Source organism: Myotis yumanensis, unplaced genomic scaffold, assembly GCF_028538775.1.
Source record: "Myotis yumanensis isolate MYYU_CA2020_CCGP unplaced genomic scaffold, mMyoYum1.0.hap1 SCAF_1, whole genome shotgun sequence".
NCBI lineage: Eukaryota > Metazoa > Chordata > Mammalia > Chiroptera > Vespertilionidae > Myotis > Myotis yumanensis.
In genome coordinates this window covers 109,865,059-109,891,254 of record NW_027223752.1, presented here as the reverse complement: position 1 = coordinate 109,891,254, position 26,196 = coordinate 109,865,059, and the positions used below count along the sequence as shown (strand labels likewise).

General features: G+C 42.7%; 1 protein-coding gene and 1 pseudogene across 2 annotated transcripts in view; one reads left to right on the top strand and one right to left on the bottom strand.

Moving 5' to 3' along the window:
- Nucleotides 1–20,481, top strand: part of LOC139020067 (general transcription factor II-I repeat domain-containing protein 2-like) — a 36,453-nt gene extending 15,972 nt beyond the window's left edge. For both annotated transcript variants that reach the window (XM_070429648.1, XM_070429655.1), the window contains exon 2: nucleotides 18,438–20,481. In XM_070429648.1, coding sequence (XP_070285749.1) covers nucleotides 18,438–19,359 — 922 coding nt within the window. In that variant the 3' untranslated portion in view covers nucleotides 19,360–20,481. The remainder of the gene's footprint in view (nucleotides 1–18,437) is intronic.
- A 4,924-nt stretch (nucleotides 20,482–25,405) lies between these two features.
- Nucleotides 25,406–26,005, bottom strand: LOC139004877 (transmembrane protein 101 pseudogene; annotated as a pseudogene).
- Nucleotides 26,006–26,196: the final 191 nt, after the last annotated feature.

Sequence of the window (26,196 nt, the reverse complement as noted above, 5' to 3'; positions counted from 1 at the left end):
ATCGTGATCTGAGAAGATGCTTGGTATGATTTCAATCTTCTTGAATTTGGGGAGACTTTGTTTGTGACCCAATATGTGGTCTATTTTTGAATGTGTCTTATGAGCCCTTGAGTAAAATGTATATTCCATGGCTTTGGGGTGAAGTGTTCTGAAGATGTCAATTAAGTCCATCCGATCAAGTGAGTCATTTAGGGTTGCTGTTTCTTTGCTGATTGTTTGTCTAGAGGATTTATCCAGAGATGTCAGTGGTGCATTAAAGTCCCCTACTATGATTTTATTGTTGTCGATCTCTCCTTTGATATCTTCCAGGAGTTTTTTTGGATGCTCCTGCATTGGGTGCATAAATGTTTACCAGGGTTATATCTTCTTGTTGTATTGATCCTTTTAGTATTATGAAGTGGCCTTCCTTATCTCTGGTTATGGCCTTCACTTTGAGGTCTATTTTGTCCAATATAAGTATTGCTACCCCAGCTTTCTTTTCCTTTCCATTTGCCTGAAAGATATTTTTCCATCCCTTCACTTTCAGTCTGTGTGAGTCCCTTCTTCTGAGGTGGGTCTCTTGTAAACAGCAAATGTATGGGTCATGTTTTTTTTTTATCCATTCAGCCACTCGATGTCTTTTGGTTGGAGCATTTAGTCCGTTTACGTTTAAAGTTATTATTGAAAGGTACTTGTTTGTAGCCATTTCTTTTTTTGTGTGTGGCTGTTTTCTTTCTGAGCTTTTTATTTCTTCTTTTTACACCAGTCCCTTTAGCATTTCTTGCATTGATGGCTTGGTGGTGATAAACTCCCTTAGACTTTTTTTTGTCTGTGAAGCTTCCTATTTCCCCTTCAAATTTGAATGATAGCCTTGCTGGATAGAGTATCCTTGGATTCAGTCCTTTGCTTTGCATCACTTTGTAGATTTCCGTCCATTCTTTTCTGGCCTAATGTGTTTCTGTTGAGAAATCATTTGATAGTCTAATGGGAGATCCCTTGTATGTAACTTTCTGTCTCTCTCTTGCAGCCTTTAAGATTCTCTCTTTGTCCTGAACACTTGCCATGGTAATTGTGATGTGTCTTGGTGTGGGTCTTTTCGGATTCACCTTGTTTGGGACTCTCTGTGCTTGTGTGACTTTTTCTTCCCCACCTCAGGGAAGTTTTCTGATATTATTTCTTCAAATAGGTTTTCTAATCCTTGTTCCTCTTTCTGTTGTTCTGGCACCCCTATTATTCATATGTTGTTTCACTTCATGTTGTCCCAAAGCTCCCTTAGGCTCTCCTCCTGTCTTTTAATTTTTTTCTCCAATTGCAGTACAGTTTGGGTGTGTTTTGCTTCCTTGTCTTCTAATTCACTAATTCGGTCCTCTGCTTCTCCTAGTCTACTGTTGATGCTTTCAATGGTGTTTTTTATTGCAGCTATATCACTCTTCATTTCTTGTTGGGTCTTACATAAGTTATTGATTTTTTCATCTGTTTCTTCTTGCTTCTTGCATAAGCTGTTGATTTTTTCATCTGTTTCTTCTTGCTTCTTGAATAAGTTGTTGACTTTTTCCTCCGTCCGGTGTATGCACTCTAGGACCCTTATTCTGAATTCTTTTTCTGTCATGTTGCATGCCTCTGTATCACTTAGCTGCTTTTCTGGCGAGTCCTCCTTTTCTTTCCTTTGGGGGTTTCTTTGCCTACCCATGTTTGATCTCGCTGACATATGTAGATGTTGAGTCGTTCAGTGGCTGCTCCCTGGGTGGCAGGGGCTCCTTGGGTTGTGGTTTCTGCTCGGACAGTTGTGGTAGCAGCTGCTTCCCAGTTGGCAGCAGCTCCTCTGGTGGGTGCTGGTCACAGCTGTGGTGGCTCTTCTGGCTGGTGGGGGGAGGCTTCACGTACAGCTGCTGTTCCTCAGACAGAGGGTGTGGTGATCAGGAGGGTGCGGTGATCAGGGGGCTGCTGTTGCTTGGATCTGCTGCGTTGATTTAAAGGCACAAAATACAACACAACAAGGCACAACGTACCAGGCACTGAACACAAGTATATTCACGATATTAATAACCCCAAATAAAGGTGACCACCCGAATTAAGAGAATTAGGGGATAAGGAAGAAAAGAAGAGAAGAAGATAAATGAGAGAAAAGAAAAGAAAAATAAGAAAAAAACAAACAAAAAAGGAGTGCAAAAATATAATTGGGAAAAAGGAGGGGGTAAAAAAAGAAAAAAAAAGAGCGAAAAGAGAGAATGAAGTAGAAGCAGGGAAGAGACTATTTGTATGAGGAGCAAACTCCAATAGAACTGCCACTAATCTCAACAAATTCCAGCAACAGATCCCTGGAGATGAATGCAAACTACAAACCACCAATAATATCAAGAGGGGCGAGGGAAAACAGAAGCACAAAAATAACCGGGGTGGGGGGGGGATCTTCCGGGGAGGGAAGGGAAAAACCAGCAGAAAAAAAATAAAAAGAAAAAGCAAAACAACCTCACAACCAGTCCTAAAAAAGAAAAAGAAAAAACACAAAACAAAACAAACAAACAAATAAAAAAAAAAACCCCAATATATTCAACAATCAAGAAAACAATAGAAAGATAAGAGAAAAAAAATGTTTGGAAAGTGAAGAAGGATAGAGAATAGGTGTATAAGGATTTAGAGCAGTGGATTGGAAATAAGATATATAAGTAGGGTGGAATTAGACAGGGGGTAAAAAGATGGAATTGGGAAAATCTAAAGCAGGAATAGGGTAAGAGAAAACGGGACACCAAAAGGGGAAAAGTGAGGTGTTATGCCCAGATTTCAGGATCCCCAAGAAACCACATCAGGGAGCCAGCCATGTCCGATGCAAAAGCATAAGAGTCTTTATTTGAGCTAGCTCGGCTCCCCCACCTTGCCGACACAGCAGCAGGAAGCAGAGAGAGAGATAACTCTGTGAGGAGACGGGTTATATAGGGGGAGTTGGAGTAAGGGGAGGAGAAAGGACTGTGCTCTGCTGATTGGCCAGGCACAAGTCGGTGTCTTGTTCTTGGGTGTGGCTAGCAGAGGCTTAGACTTCCGGGAAGAAGCTCCTTGCCAAACACGTGGCCAAGGTAAGATGGAGCACTTACCCTGGGGCAAGATGGAGGGCGTAGCCCTTACCCTGGGGCAAGGTGGAGGGCGTAGCCCTTACCCTGGGGCAAGATGGAAGGCATAGCCCTTACCCTGGGGCAAGGTGGAGGGCATAGCCCTTACCCTGGGGCAAGATGGAAGGCGTAGCCCTTACCCTGGGGCAAGGTGTAGGGCGTAGCCCTTACCCTGGGGCAAAGTGGAGGGCCTAGCCCTTACCCTGGGGCAAGGTGGAGGGCCTAGCCCTCGCCCTTTCAGAGGAAGAGGGTTTTAGCAAAGAGGTGAAATTGAGATAGGGAAAATTAATGCTAAAGGAACGATGAAAATAGAATGGAGAACACTAATCCCAAAAGAAAATAAAGAGAAAATAAAATGGCACTTTAAAAAATGGTAAAATGGTAGCAGTAATAATACTGGTTAAAAATAAAAATGTAGTAATTGAAAGGGAAAAATCAGGTGATGGAAAAAGAAGAAAAAGAAAAAAAATTGGTTTCTTAGTAAAAAGGTGAAAAAAGAAAAAAAAATTTGCAGTAGTGATGGTCTTTCGGTTCTTCTACTCTTCAGCCTGGTTCGCCTTAGTCCTGCCAGGTATTTAGGAGAGTGTTGAATTTCCCTGCGTTACACTGTTCCTCCGTGTTGTAAATCACAGTCCTAATTTTAAAGCAGGCCGTATTTGTGATCCAGTCTGCCTTAATTTGTATTCACCTAAGAGTCAGTTTGTGGCTCAGCCTCTGGGTGGCAGTGTTTTTGGGTTGGCCTCTGGGGCTATACAGCTTCTCTATCCTTTTTTAATCGTTACCCTGCTCTGTGTTGTTGGTGGGACTGAAAATCCCTCTATAGGCCAGACCCTGGTAACTCCCAGGGACTAATCAGCTTATTTTAATCCTTTATCTCATACAGGGTGGAATCTGGGTGTGGCTGTGCTCCTTGCCTGAGGGGCTGGGGGGAGGAATTCCACCCTCTGGAGAGAATGGCTGCCCCAGTCCTGGGCCCAGGGGTGTCTCAGCACTCAATTCGCTGCCACCTCCCCCGGCTCCCCCTCTCTCCTCAGCCTCTCCCCAGATTCCACTCGTCCGCACCTTTGCCCTCTCTTCAGCACAGGTGAGTGTCTGTATCCGAACTGTCCTTTGAGCAGGGTTCAGTGAAAACAAATAAACAAACAAACGCCAGCCGGCCGCGGAAATGCTCCTCTCTTACTGGTCTGGGAAACGCTCCTCTCTTACCAGCACTGCATGATCTGGGAAACGCTTCTCTCTTATGGGCACTGCATGGTCTGGTCAGTTCCTCAGGATGTCCCCTTTGGTCTCAGTTTTCCGCAATCACAAAATCCAAATCTCAAATCTCCCGGCGCCAGCAAACCCGTGGAACTCCTTTCCCCATTCAGGGGCTGTGTCTGTCCCAAGAGATGCGGCTGTCTGCCATGCGGTCTCCCTCCGACCCTCTGGGCTCAGGTCTGGCAAACTTTCCTGCCCAGATCCCTGGTTTTTAACCTTTCCAGGGGAGCTCTGCCCTTCCCGGCTGTAAACCGTCTCACCAGCTGAGTAAATTCGCCAATTCGGGGTGGGTGTTATTAGTTTCAGCTGCTTACTCCGTTTGCTCCAGGACAGGACCCGGGACGCGTCTGCCTATATCGCCGCCATCTTGCTTCTCCCCTTATTTATTTTTTAAATATATTTTACTGACTTTTTTCAGAGAGCAAGGGAGAGGGATAGAGAGTTAGAAACATCAATGAGAGAGAAACATCGATGAGAGAGAAACATCGATCAGCTGCCTTCTGTACACCCCCTACTGGGGATGTGCCCGCAACCAAGGTACATACCCTTGACCAGAATCCAACCTGGGACCCTTCAGTCCGCAGGCCAACACTCTATCCACTGAGCCAAACCGGTTAGGGCTATGAACACATTTTAAACACACTCTCACTTTCAAGAAACACACCTTTAAGCACTAGACATTCTATCAAAAGCTCAAATCCATTTTACAGACTTTTGGCAATAAAGACAAAAGCAGGTGAATTTAAAGACTTATCTAAGCAAGCAATGTTTCAGTATTTCATTTTATTTTAAAATATCTAGAAATTCAATAACCTTAATTACAATTTACTAATTTAGAAAATAATACTGGAAATAAGTTAAAAGTGATTTCTTTAGGTGGCTATCTTCCAGAGATTTGCATTTTTAAAATGGCCCAGACCAGAGTACCTGGTATTCACATCTCAAAGGTCCTGAGACTTTGGTTTTGGAAAGCCAATTATAGCATTTTGAGCTGAATAGGGGATTTCGGGGAATGTAAAAGGAGGATTCGGTGGGATTTGATATTCTGAGTCACACACCTCTGACCCTGTAAAAACTGCATTGTAAAACAAGGACAGTACTTTTTAATTCCTCAAGGATTGGAAGATGTTGGCAAAGGACTAACAAATTCACCCATTTTGAAATATTTCTTTCTATTTGAGTATATTTTTCTCTGAGGCTCTGTAGCAATTACAGAGAGATCTAGTTTACAGGTAGCATATAACTGAATGCCATTTCTGACTCATAACAGCTTGCCAGTATGGAAAAAACATACTGATCTAAGAAAGCCTTATTCTCCATTCACTTCCCTGGGAATGTGAAAACGAGGTTAGATACAGGGTAGCACCACACTTAATGGTGCCATTAATTAGCCAAAACTCTCCATTTTCCACTTTAGTGGGGCCAAGCTATCTTGCAAAAGATTAGCCTTTTTTCTTGAGGGACTCTGAGTCAAATTTCTCCCAGTAGAAGAGTTTGCACTCCAAAAGAAAAGAAGACTCTCAAGGCCCTGAGGCCTGGTTTCCCATCTACAGAGGCATTTGTAGCAAGCCAAGAGTTAGGCATCTCTACAAGTCTCTGAGATGTTTGGGCCATTCTGAGTAGGGCAGGTCCTCCATTAAGACTTCTCAGGCTCTCATGAAAGTTAATAATGAAGAAAAGATGGTTAGCAAACGTTTGGTTAATCTCAAGATTAGTTTCCTCTTGGGAGGTTCCTTTAAAATAATTTTCCTTTTTTTGGTTTAGTATCTGGTTCATTTAATTTATTTATTTTTTTAAATTAAATCTTTATTGTTCAGATTATTACAGTTGTTCTTCTTTTTTCCCCCCATAGCTCCCCTCCACCCAGTTCCCACCCCACCTTCTGCCCTTACCCCCCCCCCCCACTGTCCTCATCCATAGGTGCACGATTTTTATCCAGTCTCTTCCTGCACCACCCACACCCCTTTTCCCCCGAGAATAGTCAGTCCACTCCCTTTCTATGCCCCTGATTCTATTATACTCACCAGTTTATTCTGTTCATCAGATTATTTATTCACTTGATTTTTAGATTCACTTGTTGATAGATGTGTATTTGTTGTTCATAATTTGTATCTTTACCTTTTTCTTCTTCCTCCTCTTCTTAAAGGATACCTTTCAGCATTTCATATAATACTGGTTTGGTGGTGATGAACTCCTTTAGCTTTTTCTTATCTGTGAAGCTCTTTCTCTGACCTTCAATTCTGAATGATAGCTTTGCTGGGTAGAGTAATCTTGGTTGTAGGTTCTTGCTATTCATCACTTTGTGCCAGAAGCCGGTCCATCCTTGCTGCTTGACACAGTCGCTGCAGGAAAGAAACGTCTGCACAGCATATGTTTCAATGGACCTGGTGTATATAGCATACTGTTCTTAATATGTTTGCTACCTTTAGCGCCATGTGTTTTAACCAAGGTCACCTCTCCGAGAAAGGTTGTTTCCCCAGGTGGGGATCTTTCCCTGAGGTTAGGGAGGGGATACAGCCCCTTAATTAAGTGCCAGGCGGGTATTTAAGCTACATAATCTTTACTCCCTGGAATGGAGTAAACCCTAACCTTTGTAATAGAAATTAGGTTACGCCCTAACCTTTGTAATAGAAATTGACAGGATTAAAACCGGCTGGTATAAATACGGACGTAACAAGACAATAATCATCAGATCCTAGCCAGAGAACATGGCAAAAGATCCTGGACAGAACCTGGCTACAGAACTTCACTGGAGAACCTAGACAGAACATGGCAAAAGAACCTGGATAGAACCTGGCTAAAGAACCTGGTGACTGAACCTGGCTGGAGAACCTGGAGAACCTAGCGAGAGAACATGGCACCAGAACTTGGTTGGAGATCCTGACCAGAACTTCGCTGGAGATCCTGGAGGGAGAACCTCGCTATGCTGATCAACTAAAACCAGTTTCCATGTCATTCATTCTTCGCCGACTCTGTCCACACCTTTGGGGATCCCTGGACCCGTTGGGGTTGGACCCCAACAACTTTGAATATTTCTTGCCACTCCCTTCTGGCCTGTAAAGTTTCTGTTGAGAAATCAGCTGACTGTTGTATGGGTACTCCCTTGTAGGTAACTAACTGTTTTTCTCTTGCTGCTTTTAAGATTCTCTCTTTGTCTTTTGCCCTTGGCATTTTAATTATGATGTGTCTTGGTGTGGTCCTCTTTGGATTCCTTTTGTTTGGGGTTCTCTGCGCTTCCTGGACTTGTAAGTCTATTTCTTTCACCAGGTAGGGGAAGTTTTCTGTCATTATTTCTTCAAATAGGTTTTCAATATCTTGCTCTCTCTCTTCTTCTGGCACCCCTATAATTCGGATGTTGGTACACTTGAAGTTGTCCCAGAGGCTCCTTACACTATCTTCATATTTTTGGAATCTTTTTTCTTTTTGCTTATCTGGTTGGGTGTTTTTTACTTCTTCGTATTTCAAATCTTTGACTTGATTTCTGCAATCCTCTAGTCTGATGTTGGAACTCTGTATAATATTCTTTATTTCAGTCACTGTATGCTTAATTTCTAGTTGGTCCTTTTTCATATCCTCGAGGTTCTCACTAGATTTCTTGAGGGTCTCACTAAATTTATCGGCAGTCTCACTAGACTTATTGAGGGTCTTACTAAATTTATCGGCGGTTTCTAGAAAATTCTTGAAAAACCTTAAAAGTGTGGTTTTGAACTCTATAACCAGTAGTTTGCTTTCCTCCATTTCTGTCATTTGTGACCTGTTTCTTTGTCTCTGCATTTTTTATGCTTCCCTGTGTTGATAGAGTGGCTTTGTGTGCTAGGTGTCCTATAGGGCCCAGTGGCTCAGCCTCCCCAATTACCTGAGGTGGACACTCTTGGTGCACCCCTTTGTGGGCTTTGTGCACAGTCTTGTTGTAGTTAAGCCTTGATTGTTGTAGGTATCACTGGGAGGAATTGACCTCCAGGCCAATTGGCTGTGAGAATCAGCTGTGTCTGCAGTGGGAGAACTTCTATGCTGGAGACACCCTTCTGGAGCAAGACTTGCTTCAGTGGGGCTTTGGCGCTCACTGAGTCTGCCCCCTGAGTGTGTCCCTTATGGATCTGAGGAGTTGTAATCTGAATGGTCCCACTCTGACCACTGGGTACACTGGCTCTTGGATCTCTAAGGAGGTGCTAATTTAGCCTCTGCTTGAGGCTACCCAGCAGGAGCCCAGCTGTGAAGCAATGCAAGCTGCTGCGGGGCCTTGGGCCTTCTTTTGGATGTTCTGGGTCTCTCTGACCCAGCTGCAGTTTGTCAGGTAATTTTCAGATTGCGAAGGGCCAGGCCTTTCATATGCAAAAACCTCTGTGCACAGCTTGGGTGGGGCGGGGTCTCATGGGATCAACAGGGCGGAGCAAACAGCTATGGCTGTTCCTCAGTCCTGCCCTAAGAGGCCCCGCTTCTCAGTGTCCCGCGGTAATCACTGCAAGCACCTCTGAGAGAAAGCTGCCCTGGAGTTCTGACTGATGCCAGACAGTCCAGTTTCTCCCCGTATGAGTCTGGGTCCCCAGAGACTCACCCAGAACTGGAGTTCAGAGCAGTCGGGAGCTTGTGACTCCCTGCTGATTAAAAAAGACAGCCGTGTCCTCAGTTGCCAGCCCTTTCCACATGCGCCTCCATACCTCTGCACTTTACTTCTGCACCTCCTCTGAGTCTCAGTGTGCTTTTCTCTTTCCTTCTAGTTGTAGAATTTCCACTCAGCCAGCCTTCCTGTGGATCTGGAAGATGTCTGTTTCGTCTTTTAGTTGTATTTTTTTTTTATTTTTTTTTATTTTTTTTAATTAAATCTTTATTGTTCAGATTATTACATTAGTTACTCTTTTTTCCCACCATAACTCCCCTCCACCCAGTTCCAACCCCACCCTCTGCCCTCACTCCCCACCCACTGTCCTCATCCATAGGTGCACGATTGTTGTCTAATCTCTTCACTCACCCCCACACCCATTTCTCCCCCCCCCAAGAATAGTCAGTCCATTCCCTTTCTATGTCCCTGATTCTATTACAATCACCAGTTCATCAGATTATTTATTCACTTGATTTTTAGATTCACTTGTTGATAGATGTGTATTTGTTGTTCATAATTTGTATCTTTACCTTTTTCTTCTTCTTCCTCTTCTTACAGGATACCTTTCAGCATTTCATATAATACTGGTTTGGTGGTGATGAACTCCTTTAGCTTTTTCTTATCTGTGAAGCTCTTTATCTGGCCTTCACTTCTGAATGATAGCTTTGCTGGATAAAGTAGTCTTGGTTGTAGGTTCTTGGTATTCATCACTTTGAATATTTCTTGCCATTCCCTTCTGGCCTGCAAAGTTTCTGTTGAGAAATCAGCTGACAGTCGTATGGGTACTCCCTTGTAGGTAACTGATTTTCTTTCTCTTGCTGCTTTTAGGATTCTCTCTTTGTCTTTTGCTCTTGGCATTTTAATGATGATGTGTCTTGGTGTGGTCCTCTTTGGATTCCTTTTGTTTGGGGTTCTCTGCGCTTCCTGGACTTGGAAGTCTATTCCTTTCACCAGGTAGGGGAAGTTTTCTGTCATTATTTCTTCAAATAGGTTTTCAATATCTTGCTCTCTCTCATCTTCTGGCACCCCTATAATTCGGATGTTGGTACGCTTGAAGCTGTCCCAGAGGCTCCTTACACTATCTTCATATTTTCGGATTCTTTTTTCATTTTGCTTTTCCGGTTGGGTGTTTTTTGCTTCTTCGTATTTCAAATCTTTGACTTGATCCTTGCGACCCTCTGGTCTGCTGTTGGGAGTCTGTATAATATTCTTTATTTCAGTCAGTGTATACTTAATTTCTAGTTGGTCCTTTATCACAACATCGAGGGTCTCATTAGATTTCTTGAGGATCTCACTACATTTATCGGCGGTCTTACCAGTCTTTTCGAGGGCTTCTAAACAGTTCTTTAAAGACCTTAAAAGTGTGGTTTTGAACTCTATATCCAACAGTTTGCTTTCCTCCAATTCTGTCATTTGTGTCCTGTTTCTTTGTCTCGGCATTTTTTTATGCTTCGCTGTGTCGATAGAGTGCCTTTCTGTGCTAAGTGTCCCAATTACCTAAGGTAGACACTCTTGGTGCACCCCCTTGTGGGCTTTGTGCACAGTCTTGTTGTGGTTAAGCCTTGATTTTTGTAGTTATCACTGTGAGGAATTGACCTCCAGGTCAATTGGCTGTGAGAATCAGCTGTGTCTGCGGTGGGAGAACTTCTGTGCTGGAGACACCCCTCTGGGGCTAGACTTGCTTCGATGGGGCTTTGGTGCTCACTGAGTCTGCCTCCTGAGTGTGTCTTTTATGGTTCCATGGAGCTTAAAGCTGGATGGTCCCACTCTGACCTCTGGGCTTCCTGGCTCCTGGATCTCTAGGGAGGTGCTAATCTAGCCTTTGCCTGAGGCTATCCAGCAAAAGCCTCCCTGCAGGGCTTGGGCGGGGCGGTTCCCACGGGATCAACAGGGCGGGGTTAGCAATTATGGCTGCTCTCAGTCTTGCCCTCAGAGGCTCTGCTTCTCAGTGTCCCAGTAGTCGCTGCAAGCCCCACGGAGAGAAAGCTGCCCTAGGGTTCTGAGCGATGCCAGACAGTCCCGCTTCTCCCGTATGAGTCTGGGTCCTTAGAGACTTGCCCGGAACTGGAGCTCAGAGCCTGAGACTCCCTCCCGATTGAAAACAACTGCGCCCTCAGCCTCCAGCCCGCTCCACATGCACTCCGAACCTTAGTATTTTACTTCAGCACTGCGCCTCCTCTGAGCCTCGGTATGCTTTTCTCTTTCCTCCTAGTTGTAGAACATCCACTCAGCCAGCTTTCCTGTGGTTCTGGATGATGTCCGTTCAGTCTTTTAGTTGTATTTTTGAAGTGGTTGTTCGAGGCAGCAAACTCCCGTGTTTACCTATGCCGCCATCTTGGTTTCTCCTTTTAGTTGTATTTTTGAAGTGGTTGTGTGAGCAGCAACTTCAGGTCTTTACCTATGCTGCCATCTTGGTTTCTCCCCTGGTTCATTTAATTCTTAAATACATATTACCCTTCTAGGAAAAAAAAAATGTGGGCATCACTGATTATAAAAAGCTCTCCTTATCAGGTGAATTGGGGCTGATTTGACCAGTAAAATATATGTTGCCCCTTAACATTCCCTAGTTGAAAGGGGACAGGTTCTGATTTTAAAACAGCCACTGGTTGCTTAGATACCCCTACCATTTTTATAGAAGCTTTACTCGGAGGGAGAGGGAAACTAAGATAGGTAAGGTTAATAACAGATAAAGTAGCCCCAGTATCTACAAGGGCCTTAGTAACTTCCTCTTTTATGATAATTTCAGTTTCTCCTAAAATATTAGTAAGGAGAAGGGGAAATTCCCTTTCATAGTCTTGGAGCAGCCCTATGTTTGTTTCTGTTTTCTCTTTGTAAATCACACTTCAGGTTTTCTTTTTAAACAATCTTTCTTATGGTGACCTGGCTTTTCACAGCAAAAGACTCCTCTACAGTTTCACAGAAGACCTTATTTAGTAATTCTTTTGCCTTGCTCTCAGAAACCAGTAGGTGTATTAATTGGAATAGGTTAGAATAGCCAGGATTACATGTTCTAACAGTTAAATTTTTGTGAATCCATCAGGGTCCCAGATAAAGTTGGGAACAATTGCTAGTTCCTCTCTAGCTGAGACTAGCTTTTCCCAAAGGGAGCTCTTAGAATTTCTATCCTCATTTTCCCTCTAGTCAGTGGTAGTAGAGGAGACAGAAGGGGAAGGAAGAAGGGAGAGGAAAGTGAGATGGTTAACTTGAAATGCAGGCAGATAGGACAGGGGTCCAGTGGGAAACAAAGGCAGGTGGAACATAGGCAGGGGCAGACACGGCAGTTTGAGCCAGCCTAATCACAGGAACCAACCATGAAGAAATAATAGAATGTTTCTGGACTCAAGCGGGAGGCATGGGAAACCAAGGGAGGGCCTGCAACAATAAGGTGTACTGGCACACAGAAACAGAGAAAATTCAGCATAGGAACAGAGAAAGAACACAGAAACAGGGAAAGTTCAGGTCTGTTGCTGGGCAAGAACAATTGAGGGAATCAAACAAGTGACGACACAGATAGATATAGAGCAGGCTTGTAGCAAATATATACCCCTGGACTTCAAGGCTTTAACGGGAAGCCCATTATTAGATCCCCCTCCCCGTGAGGGAAGTCTGAATCTGCTTGTAATACATTTCCCACACTTTCACCTAAATCATCTGGTCGATGGAGCTCATTCTTCCATGTCGTCGCAAGACACAACCCCAGGAAAAACCCTCAGCTCACTATTCCAGTTATCAAAAGGGCAAGTCCAGACAAGGAAGCTCAGAAAGGAAGGGGGAATGGGATGTAGGCATTTATTAGCTTCAGAATAGTTTCAACAGGAAATGAACATTTCTTATTAATTTCCCTTTTTTTTTGGAAGAATTTTTTTTCTATGCTTCTTAGAAGGCTCTAATTTCCAAATCAAGATATATTTCCAATATAGTCATTCAGTTTAATTTTAGAGCCAGCATTTTCTAATTTTTGCATGCAAAATATTAACTTAGGTCCCAAAAATATTAATTTAGGTAACTGCATTTTGGCCATTCTTAAGTTTATATTTTCTAATTAAATCTTCCCATTTCTGTAAAGCACTTGCAAGTAAAGGCATCCTATCAGGAGTATTAAATGAGGGCTGCGTTTTGGGAGTTTATGGCCTTAGAGCAGTGATAGCGAACCTATGACACGCGTGTCAGAGGTGACACGCGAACTCGTTTTTTTTGGTTGATTTTTCTTTGTTAAATGGCATTTAAATATATAAAATAAATATAAAAAATATGTCTTTGTTTTACTATGGTTGCAAATATGAAAAAATTTCTATATGTGACACGGCACCAGAGTTAAGTTAGGGTTTTTCAAAATGCTGACACGCCGAGCTCAAAAGGTTCGCCATCACTGCCTTACAGGCACAATTTTTCGTGTTAATTTTTAAATTTATTTTTGGATATCTGTAGTCTGAGCAAATTTTCTAGGGATGTTATGTAGTTGGTCAAGTGTGCTGCTTATGGATTGAGCTCCATGAGGCTCTCACACTTTGAGTCACAATTCAATCCTGTTACGTGCTTCTTTTCTCTCATGGCTGTCTAAAACAACCATAAGGGGTCCTGACTGATTTGGCTCAGTGGATAGAGCGTTGGCCTGCGGATTGAAGGGTCTCAGGTTCGATTCCTGGCAAGGGCATGTACATCCCCAGTAGGGGGTGTTCAGGAGGCAGCTGATCCATGTTTCTCTCTCATCGATGTTTCTAACTCTCTGTCCCTCTCCCTTCCTCTCTATAAAAAATCAATAAAACATATTTTTAAATAAATAAATAATAAAACAACCAGAAGGGCTCAGGGCACTGGCTTAACAGACCTTATGGGCACTCCTCCAGATGAGCCAGTCCGTTAATTACAGTTGAGTTGGAATTTCCCTATGGGCCTCCTACAGTTGTGAGGAATGATCTCGTGACACCTCCATAAAGATTCTTAGTCACCTAAGAACACCTGAGAATTGGGCTGGATGTTGTGCCCCCTTATTTTCAGAGCTGAATGAGTTCAGCTCTCATTTATACTGTGAAGTATTTTTGCTCAGACTCTCAGAAAGCAATTCCAATTGAAAAGCCAAAATCAAAACCAGCCACCCATTTTTTTTTCTCCAGTCTCACCTTATAGCCTAGGTTCTGTGAACCCTTAACCTTAGTTCCACCTCAAGGATTTTAAAATACGGCTCAAATAAAGTCAGACCCTCTACCAAAAGCAAGGGAGGATCTGGATCCAAGAGACAACTCACCCAAGTTCACCCAATAGGCAGGGTACCGGCGGGCTCAATGGGTTCCTTGCTGGATTCTAGCACCATGTCTGGGTCTGCAGGATGGCCCTAGGTGAGCTTCTTTGGAATCCTGCCGACTACACCAAGTAATGTTAATGTAAAAACATTCAAATCTGTAAAGAATTTTTGTGAGTTTATTTGAGCCAAGCTGACAATAATTGCTGGGAAGCAGAATCTCAATGGATTGGGATAATACTCCAGAGAATGCGGTTTTTCGCCTATTTTTATACATTACAATCAAAGAAGAAGATGTAAGGGGGTTACATGAAATCCATTGGTGATAGATTAGAGAGGTGGGAGAAAGCAAAGTGGTGGGGGTGGGGGAACCTCTGGAATTGGATAAAATGTAAAATGATAGAGAAGAGAACCAAGATGGTGGCATAGGTGAACAACTGTACTTGCTGCCTCTCACAACCACATCAAAATTACAACTAAAAGACAGAACAACTATCATCCAGAACTGTGGGAAAGCTGGCTGAGTGGAAGTACTACAATCAGAGAGGTAAAGAAGAAAGCTCATTGAGACTGGTAGGAGGTGCAGAGGCATGGAATGGGCTGGCACCCAGGTGCGCTGCTTTTTTAATTGGGACGGAGATACAAGCTCTCGCTTACTTTGAACTCCAGTTCTGGGCAAGACTCTGGGAGACCCAGAAATATATGGGAAGAAACTGGACTATCTGGCATTGGGGCAGGAACACAAGGGCAGTTTTCTTTCCGATGGAGGTGCTTGCAACAGTCATTGTTTCTGTGCTGGGACCTCTCCGGTGCAGGGCTGACTGGCAGCCATTGCTATTTGTCCCGCCCTGATGATTCCCTGAGACCCTGCCCCACCCAATTTACAATCCCATCCAAGCTGTGTGCAGTGGCTTTTGCATATGAATGGCCTGTCCTTTCTCAGCCAAAAACCTGACAAACAGGCAGCAGCTGGGTCAGGGAGCCCAAAAGCTATCAAAAGAAGGCTCAAGGCCAGTACCAGCCGCCTGCCTTGCTTCACAGCTGGGCCTCATCTGGGCACTTCCGAAGCTGATACAAAGAGGAGGAATTTGCAGATCTCTCTGTAGCTTCTACTGGGTGGCCCCAGGCAGTGGCTGACTTTGCACCTCCTTGGAGATCCAAGAGCCAGTGTACCTAGTGGTCAATGTGAGACCATACCAGATTACAACTCTTCATATCCATAAATGACACACTCAAGGGGCAGACTCAGTGAGCACAAAAGCCCCACTGAAGCAAGTCCTTCCCTATAAGGTATAAGGGTGTCTCCTGCACAGCAGCTCTTCCATTGTAGACACAGCTGGTCCTCACAGCCAATTGGCCTGGAGGTCAATTCCTCCCAGTGATACCAACAGCAATCAAGGCTTAACTACAATAAGACTGTACACACAGCCCATAAAGGGGTGTATCAAGAGTATCCATTTCAGGTGACTGGGGAGGCGGACCCACTGGGCCCTGTAAGATACCTACCACACAAGGCCACTATATCAACTCAAGGAGACTTAGCAGCTACCCAATACATAGAAACAAACACAGGGAAACAGCCAAAATGTGGAGAAAACAAAAGATGTCACAAATAAAAGAAATGGAAGAAAGCAAAACACTGAATATAGAGTTCAAAACCACAGTTATAAGGTTATTCAAGAATCTTCTAGAAACCTCCAGGGAACTTAGTGAGAACTTCAAGGATCTTAGTGAGAATGCCAAAAAAATGGAAAAGGACCAGTCAGAAATTAAGCATACATTGACTGAAATAAAGAATAATATACAGAGATTCAACAGTAGACTAGAGGATCCCAAGAATCAAGTCAAAGGTTTGAAATACAGAGAAGCAAAAAATACCCAACCAGAAGAGCAAAAAGAAAAAAGATTCCAAAAATATGAAGATAGTGTAAGGAGCCTCTGGGACAACTTCAAGTGTACCAACATTCAAATTATGGGGGTGACAGAAGAAGAGAGAGAGAGCAAGATATTGAAAACCTATTTGAAGAAATAATGACAGAAAACTTCCCCTACCTGGTGAAAAAAATAGACTTACAAGTTCAGGAAGTGCAGAGAACCACAAACAAGAGGAATCCAAAGAGGACCACACCAAGACACATCATAATTAAAATGCCAAGGGCAAAAGACAAAGAGAGAATCTTAAAAGCAGCAAGAGAAAAACAGTTAGTTACCTACAAGGAAGTACCCATACAACAGTCAGCTGATTTCTCCACAGAAAGTATGCATGCCAGAAGGGAGTGGCAAGAAATATTCAAAGTGATGAATAGCAAGAACCTACAACCCAGATTACTCTACCCAGAAAAGCTATCATTCAGAATTGAAGGTCAGATAAAGAGCTTCACAGACAAGAACAAGCTAAAGGAGTTCATCACCACCAAACTAGTATTATATGAAATGCTGAAGGGTATTCTTTAAGAAGAGGAAGAAGAAGAAAAAGGTAAAGATAAAAATTATGAACAACAAAGTGACAATAAATACATATCTATCAACAAGTGAATCTAAAAATCAAGTGAATAAAAAATCTGATGAACAGGATAAACTGGTGAATAGAATAGAATCAGGGTCATGGAGAGGGAGTGGACTGACAATTCTTGGGGGGAAGGGGTTTTGGGGGGCGTGGGAAGAGATTGGACAAAGATCTTACACCTATGGACGAGGACAGTGGTGGGGGGTGGGTAAGGGCAGGAGGTGGGGTGGGTACCGGGTGGAGGGGAGCAATGGGAAGATAGGAGGGAAAGGAACATCTATAATAATCTGAACAATAAAGATTTTTTTTTAAATGTAAAATGACGGACACACATTTCCTTTACTTAAGTTGGTGCAGGATAGTTAACAGTCAACAATTAACATGATAACCATAACAATGAAGGAAATCCTGGTGCCCAGGTGCATTTGGTTGTGCCTGGAGGAGTCTGGAAAAAAGGGAAGTTATTAGCTACCCTGACATTTCACAAGAATGTTATTTTAGATGCAAGAAAACAATAGGCTCAGTTAAGGTAAAGATTGATCTTTATCAGGGAAGAGACTGGCCTAGGACATGACTACCCACTATAAACTGCTTTTAGTTAAAGTTTTAATTTTAGACCATTCTTTGTGGTTACTTTAGGTCAGTGATGGCGAACCTATGACACGAACTCATTTTGGGTGACATATGCATCGACAGAGACAAAAAATTGCATAATTCAAATATTTGTCTCTCGTATCGGCCAGAGTTGGGCATCACTCAAGTAATATTATTACTCACGTTACTCATGATCAATAATGCAATTCTAAAACCGTATGTAAACATGTGTGCTGGGGGAGGAAATGAAACATGAGAAACTTACTGAATGTGTTTCGGGGAGGGACTGGGGCCTGGAAAAAGTTACCGATTGTGTCAAGGGCAGGGACCATGGGAGAGAAAAATTGCTACTTATCTCAATACAAAAGCAATGTGTTATGATTGAACCCAGCCAGGTATGACCTTGCTCGTAAATTTTATGTAAACTTTTTACCCTGACAGTACCAGGAACGGCTAATGAACCGCTTTGTAGTTAGTTTTTTCTTTTTTTCTAACACTGTGCAGTTGGCAATAAAAGATCTTGCTGCACCCTTGGTCGGGGCCACATGCTCCGAATCTCCCAGAGGGGGAGATAGGTGCTGTGGTCAGCTGGCCAGCTTAATAAAAGGCTTTTAAATTTAAATTCTGAGTCGGTGGTCTATCTCGTTGAGCCAACCCATAACACATGTACATCGGTGTTGCATAGCAAAGATACATAGTGAAAACATCCAAGATACATTGTTCCAATATTGACATTAATATAAAAGGGTTAAGAATTGCACTATAAAGAGCTTAATCTTTACTCATGACATTTTATTTTTACTCGAGTGACAAAATGTCCAATTCTGGAAACGGCCTCGTTATTGTCAACATGTGCCTCGGGTAAGCTTCCCGTGCGTTTGGGTGCATTCGGCAAACAGACGCACTTGATCGCCATGTTCGTTAGGAGACAGGAGTGGGAGGGTTAGAAGAAAAAGATATACAGTGCAACAGTGCTCGAAGAGACATTCTGCGTGTCGGATAATTGATTACAGCACCATATTTGTTGGTTATACATACTATCTTTGAATTGTTTTGCACCAGGAGTCAGTGCAACAACACTGCAAAAAGTTAATAGGTAAGAAACCTATCAACCTTTTATAAAAAAATGCCGTGATTTATATTTGTTTATTTTTGCAGCCTTGTGATGGAGAATCAAAAAAATGAAAAAGCAAGATTGAATGATAAAGGAAGTGGAAGTAGCAGTAGCCGACCCTTTCAAGACATATGGACCGAGATGTACGGGATTGTCGACAGAAACAGATCATTGTGCATACTGTGTAATGAAACGGTAGTAAGCAGAACGTGGAATGTAAAGAGACATTTTGAAACTAATCATTGTCAGCTCTTGAAAAAAAGTATCGATGAAAGGAAGGAATACATTTCTAGGCAGCTACACCTCTATAAAAGTCAATCAAATTCCATCATTAAATTTGTAAGATGCTCTACAAATTTAACATCAGCAAGTTACTGTGTTGCTCACTCCATAGCTCAGCATGGAAAAGCCCTCAGTGACGGAGAATTTATTAAGGAAACATTTCTACGATGTGCACCAGCTCTATTTCACGATATGAAAAATAAAGATGATATTATTAAAAGAATTTCTGAGTTAAAACTCAATAGAAATACTATCAAAGACAGAATAATAGATCTTAACAAAAACGTACAACATCAATTAAAAAAAGACTTAAATGGTTGTAAATATTTTTTGATTTCTCTTGATGAAACTACTGATGTCACATCAAATGCTCGGTTGGCCATTATTGCTAGATATTCTGATGGTCTCACAATGAGAGAAGAGTTGATAAAGTTAGAATCAGTGCCAATAAGTACATCAGGAAACGAAATATGTAAGGTTGTTATAAAAACATTCAGTGACCTAAACATTGATATCTCTAAAATTGTGTCAGTCACGACAGATGGGGCACCAAATATGGTGGGAAAAAAATGTGGGATTCCTGAAATTGTTTATGGAAGCCATTCGACATCCACTTGTACCTTTTCATTGCATTATCCACCAGGAGGTGTTGTGTGCCAAATCGGGATTCTCAGAATTGAATGATTTAATGTCAGTTGTAACAGAAATTGTGAATTTTATAGCTTCTCGACCCCTTCACAAGCGAGAATTTTCTGCACTTTTATAGGAAGTTGATTCAACCTACAGTGGACTACTCATGTTCAGTAATGTGAGATGGCTGAGTCGAGGTAAAGTACTTGAGCAATTTGTGGAGTGCTTTGAAGAAATTACGGTATTTATTGAGAATAAGGATCTGGCAAACTTTCCTCAGATCAATGATCAAAAGTGGGTCAGCAATTTGATGTTTTTTACAGATCTCTCTGTTCATATGAATGAACTGAACTTAAAATTACAAGGTTTTGGCAAAAGTATTGACGTTATGTTTGGATACATCAAATCTTTTGAAAGTAAACTTAAAATTTTCAAGCGAGATATTGAAACTAAAACTTGTAAGTATTTTCCTCGGATAAAAAAGTATTTTGAGAAGGCCACTACAACGAGTGTAATGGAGTCCATACTTATGTACCAGAATATAGTAAACTCGTTATTTGAACAGCTCAGCGAAAGATTCAACCCATTTAGAAGCCTAGAACAGACCATTAAAATAATTAAGTATCCGGATGTAGTTGTTTACAGTACTTTGGAATTAAAGGATTTCCAATGGATGCAAATTGATGATTTAGAGATGCAACTTTCAGATTTTCAAGGTAGCATTTGGACTCATGTGTTTGTTGACTTAAGGTCGAAACTTGAAAATCTGGAACGAAATCGTTTGAATAATGAAGAAGAGTGCAACTACGAACAAGAAATTTTGAGTGCTTGGAACAGAGTACCTGACACTTTTAGCAACATAAAAAATCTAGTGATGGCTTTGCTAACAATTTTTTCATCAACATATATTTGTGAGACTTTGTTCTCAGCATTAAATAATATTAAAATGAACAAAAGAAACTGGCTAACAGATGAAGTTAGTGGTGCCTGCTTGGCCTTGAAGTGCACCAAGTATGAACCTGCAATCAAAGAATTAGCAGACAAACTTCAGCACCAAAAAAGTCACTAATTTCTAGTTTTCGTACCATTTGATTATCATTGTTTTTATTATTATTTTTTCCTAAATGTACATTGTTTTTCTTTTTTTGTTCATTTTATACATATTTTTTGGTTGATTTCTCTTTGTTAAATGGCATTTAAATATATAAAATAAATATCAAAAATATAAATCTTTTTTTTACTATGGTTGCAAATATCAAAAAAAATTATGAATATTTCTATATGTGACACGGCACCAGAGTTAAGTTAGGGTTTTTCAAAATTTTGACATGCCGAGCTCAAAAGGTTCGCCATCACTGCTTTAGGTCTTTGAGTTTGCAAAACCACCATGCATGCCTTCCCTGAACTAATTAGGTTAGGATGTGGTCTCCCTCTCCCTCCACAATCTTCATAAATTGACCACCTCTTTTTTTGTAGGTTATAGTGCCATCATGTGGCTACTCTTTTCCTAAAATAAAATGTAACATTTTTGTAATAGAGACTAGAACACTATGATTGAGAAACCCAACCATTCCATACACAGGCATGACAACTTCTAATTTTGTATTGGTTTCTAAGACTGGCTGTGTATAGCTTCACTTGGAGACTTCTGAATCTGAATTGTTAACATGCAAAATTTGGCACCATTTACTTATGCAATGTTTTGTTTTACTTATGTTTATTAGTTTATTATAAAGGATACAGATGAAGAGATATATAAGTCTGGAAGGGTCCCAAGTGTAGGAGCTTTTGTCCCTTAGAGTTGTGATGTGCCATTTTCCAAGCACATGGATCTGTTCACCTACCTGGAAGCTCTCAGAATCTCATAGTTTAGAGATTGTTATGGAGGCTGTATCATGTACACAAACTCTAACCCCTTCCCTCCCTGGAAGCTAAAAGTTCCAAGCTTCTAATCATGCTTTGGTGACCAGCCCTCATCATGAAGCTATATAGGAGGTCACTAAGAGATACCTTATTAGACCAAAAGATGCTCCTATCACTCAGGAAATTACAAGAGTCTAAGAAACTGTGTGTCAGGAACCAGAAGCAGAGACAAGATATGTATATACTAGTGGCCTGGTGCACGAAATTCGTGTAGGGGGGGGGGCAGGGTGATGTCCCTCAGCCCAGCCTGCACCCTCTCCAATCTGGGACCCCTCGGGGGATGTCCGACTGCCGGTTCAGTAAACCGGCAGTCGGACATCCCTCTCGAAATCCAGGACCGCTGGCTCCTAACCGCTTACCTGCCTGCCTGTGCGATCTTCCCTAACCACTCTGCCTGCCGGCCTTCTTGCCCCCAACTGCCCCCCCCCCCGCCGGCCTTCTCACCCCCAACTGCCAACCCCCCTCCCCCACTGGCCTGATTGCTCCCAACTGCCCTCCCCTGCTGGCCTCATGGCTCCCAACTGCCCTCCCCGGCTGACCTCATGGCCCCCAACTGCCCTCCCCAGCTGGCCTCATGGCTCCCAACTGCCCTCCTTGGCCAGTCTCCCAGTCTAATTAGCATATTACCCTTTTATTAGTATAGATTTCTTGTCACAATTAGACTTTCTGTAGATGTGTGGCAGTACCTCACTGTCACTTTTATTTGCATTTCTCTAATGACTAAGAATGTTGAATTGAGAACCTTTTTATGTGCTTATTTTTCTTCCCTGTCTTCTTTGGTGAAATGTCTTTGCCCATTTTTAATTGTGTTTTTTCTTATTATTATTGACTTTTGAGAATTAGTTACAAATCTTGGATGTCTTTATTCTATATGTATTTTGCAAATATTTCATCCCCTTTTCAGCTTGTCTTTTTCTTATCCTATAAATGGCTTTTTGAAGAGAAGTTTTTAGCTATGATTAAATCCAACCTATCAATTTGTTATTTTATAGATTAAGCCTTTGGTGTCATACCTAAGACATCTTTGCCTAAAGAACAAAGACTTGTTTTATGTTTTGTTTTAGAAGAATAATTTCAGGTTTTACTGATCAGTTAGTTTTCTTTTATTTAAAATTACAAGCTTGTGAAGAAGAAATCAGGACCAAAGTCATTTTTGCTATGTTTTGAAAAGGTAATAGTAAAAAATGGATTTGTTGTTGTTGTTGTTAATCCTCACCCAAGAATATTTTTCCATTGATTTTTAGAGAGAGTGGAAGAGAGAGGGAAAGACAGAGAGAAACATCGATGTGAGAGAAACACATCGGTCACTTGCCTCCTGCACAAGCCCCAATGAGGTCCTGGGCTGAGGAGGAGCCTGCAACCAAGTTACATGCCCTTGACCGGAATCAAACTCTGGGCCCTTTGGTCCGCAGGCCAACACTCTATCCTCTGAAGTGAACCGGGTAGTACAAAAATGGATATTAATGTAAAGAATCAACAGAATCACCTCATACTGGCTCAGGAGAGCAAAAATAGTCTAAGGAAGAGTTCCAAAGAACTAAGCTTCCTGAAAATTGTGAATCTAGATGTGACTATCAAAATATTTGCTTAAAAGGCTATGTGCAAAGACTTTCATAGAGAGCTAAAAATAAGTCAGTGAATCCTCTCAGTGTTTAACTGACATCCACAAAGGATTAAGTGTGGTTAAAGTATATGGTTCAAGCAACTCCACAGTGAAAATAAGGACCCACAGAAATATAGAGTTGAAAGGAACTTTAGAATTCTTGTTTTTAAATTTTGTTTAGCAGTTTAACTCCTTTTTAAGGTAAATAACTGAATTGATAAAAACAAATACTTTTGAAACTGAGACTGAGCCTTACCAAATCCAAGAAGGAGGCTGTGGTTGAAAATGTCCTTTAAAATTTCCAATTAGAAGATAAGTTAACACAGTGGTCGGCAAACTCATTAGTCAACAGAGCCAAATAACAACAGTACAACGATTGAAATTTCTTTTGAGAGCCAAATTTTTAAAACTTAAACTATATAGGTAGGTACATTGTTATTAATTTAATTAGAGTACTCCTAAGCTGGCCTTTGCTAAAAATGTCCTCAATCTGATTGAGGTACATTTGCTGAGGTCGACCCCTTCCAACTCTCCCATCCACACTCGTCTTGCATACTTGTTTCAGATAGACGAGTGTGGATGGGAGAGTTGGAAGGGGTCGACCTCAATGAATGTACCTCAAAACAATGTACCTCCCCCCCGTCCCCCCCCCCCCCCCCCCCCCCGCGCTGCCTATCCCATGGCCCGCCTTCGCCGCGTCTGCCGCGTCTCCCATCTCCTGACCGACCGACCGACCGACACCCCCCACTTCTTCTAACACCACTTCTTCAAAATAGATTCGCCCAGGCCGAAAACCGACTTCTGCACATGGGCCATGAAGTTTCAATTGCACTGTACATGTGCGTCCGCATGTGGTATTTTGTGGAAGAGCCACACTCAAGGGGCCAAAGAGCCGCATGTGGCTCGCGAGCCGTGGTTTGCCAACCACTGAGTTAACACATTAAATGTTACTTTGTGTAGGCACTTTGTGTAGGCAATATATATGTGAACCAGGGACCTCTTGCCCAGTGCTGAAGAATAGGAATGTATGAAGAGCCTTGGAAACTATCAACATTTTAGGGTGGGTAGAAAAAAGGAATTAGCAAAGACATTTGGAAGTGTAGTCTGTGAGATGGGAGCAGAGCACAATGTATATGGACCAGCTGACATGCACCTGAGCTCCTTTCTATTTTCCAACCTATTGCAGTGACTTGAATGGAGGGATTGTGAGAAGCCCTGGAAAGTAGATGATGCTTGAAGTGGAGAGAACAGTGAATGTTTGAGTCAGATCACTACCCTAGAAGCATTTCAACATGAAATATACCTTTTCCCAAGTCCTAATCTCCTCTGGAGCAGCACAAATGAGCATCTAGGCTTTTTTCCCTTTCATTCAGGTAGACATTATTAGCCAAGGCAACTTATAGCCCTAAGGAACAAATAAGAGTACAAAGGGAAAACTTATCTGAGGAGCAAGATAACCATTAAAGTAAAGCAATCATAGAACTACAATCAAACTAGTGGATATACTTAATGAAGAACTTCAGGGAAAGAAGGAAGAATGTTGGAAACCCAGCACTAACAAGTATTTGTGAGTTGGATATTGGGTATGACCAATATTAATAAGATACCTCAATGGATCAGTTGAAAGAACAATTCATATGCTGAAAGATCAATTCCAGGAAGGATTTGTGAAATGGAAAGTTAAGAAATAAGGAAGGTAAAAGTATAAATATTTTTCTAATGGAGATCCCAGAATTTTTTTAAAAAGAGAAAGTAATAAAAGGTGAAGGAATTATTACTGAGAATTTCCCAGAAATCCCAGAATACATAAAATACCTGAAATTGTGCAATTCAAGGTTACATATTTCTGTAAAACTTTTTTCTTCCACACTTACTTTTTTTTTTTTTCTGTATAAAATGTTTATTTTTGGAGGACTGTGTGGTCTGGTGTTTGGGAGGGCACTCACCCCACCAGGCCATCCATGGAGCTGGAAACAGAAGGCAGGGCGCGGAAAGTCGGCCGCTGCCTGCCCCACCCCTTCACACCCGAGTAGACTGTGGCCTGCTCTGCTCTCAAACTAGTGTTATTTCTGCCCCTGGCACATTCTGAGAACCCATGTGACTTCTGTGGCGACCAGCCCCTCTGCTCCTCCAGGGCCTGATCCACTTGTCAGCTGCTCCTCCAGGGCCTGATCCACTTGTCAGCACGCATACTTGTTCGCATAGCCTAGCTGCATCGCCAGTTCAAAGGGAATTTTTCATTTTTGCTCTCTTCCAGTTCTTAGGTCTTCCTTCTTGTCTCCCACACCCAGTACCCCTACCCTAGTGCTGCCTTACTCTCTTCTTTAGCCTCAGCTCTCCTCCTAACAAATGGAGAAAAACCCTGTAAGGCATCATCATCAGGGCTCCCCCATCAAGGGCTGAGCCCAGGAATTGGGGAACAGACCTGTCTCTTACCAACACACCCACATACACACAGAGCAAAGAATCAAACAAACAGACCAAAAAGCATAAATAAACATAACTGGGCCAGCAAGAAAGGTAGGGTGACCCTCAGCGGCTCCCTGCACCCATTTCAGCTTCTCCCAGTACAACTCAGCCATCAGTGGCTAGGATGACAGCGGCCCCAAAGATGCCCACACTCTCTCCAAGGAGCTTCATCTGGTTCCAGAACTCCACACGCCGTGTGTGGTGCCAGTAGGCAACATTGCCGTCAATGAGCAGCATGACCGGGGGCAGCAGTACAGCCAGGATCTGGGCAGCCAGGGTCACGTAGTAGCCAGACAGGAAGGCGAGGGCCAGGAGGCCATACAGCAGGAAGAACAGCTGGACCATGAGCTCCCCTCCTGGTAGATGGTTCAGATATGCCAGCCGGTCCTCCTTGCTGTGCTGCAGTGAGTAGGCCACACAGCTAAGGTAGAAGCCCAGGAAGACCTGGCCCGTGGACTGGAGGGAACGGCTGCTGGGTTTCCGATGGTAGAGCTCCCCAGCACCGCTAGCCAGCACAAGGAATCCGCCAATGATGGCAACTGTGTGTGAGTACATACGGACCTTCAGCCGGTCCCGGTAGTGGACGTAGCCTTCGACGTAGGCGGCGTAGGTGCTGACGGCCAGCTGCAGGGAGGCCCCCAGCGCGAACCAGCACTGCTTCACCCCGAAGGACATGAAGCTGGCGCACAGCACGGCCGCCCCCATGTCGAAGTACAGGTAGGGCACTGGTAAGTCGGGCTTCCGGCGCGCCTCGGCCCGGCCCTCTCGGCATACAGCATGAGCTGGCTGAAGCAGCCCCAGAAGGGGCAGCGTGTGAGCAACACCGAGCCCAACTGCATGAGCAGCTGCAGTAGCCATCGTTGCGAACCCACCTTCGACGCCTTCTTGGGGAAGGA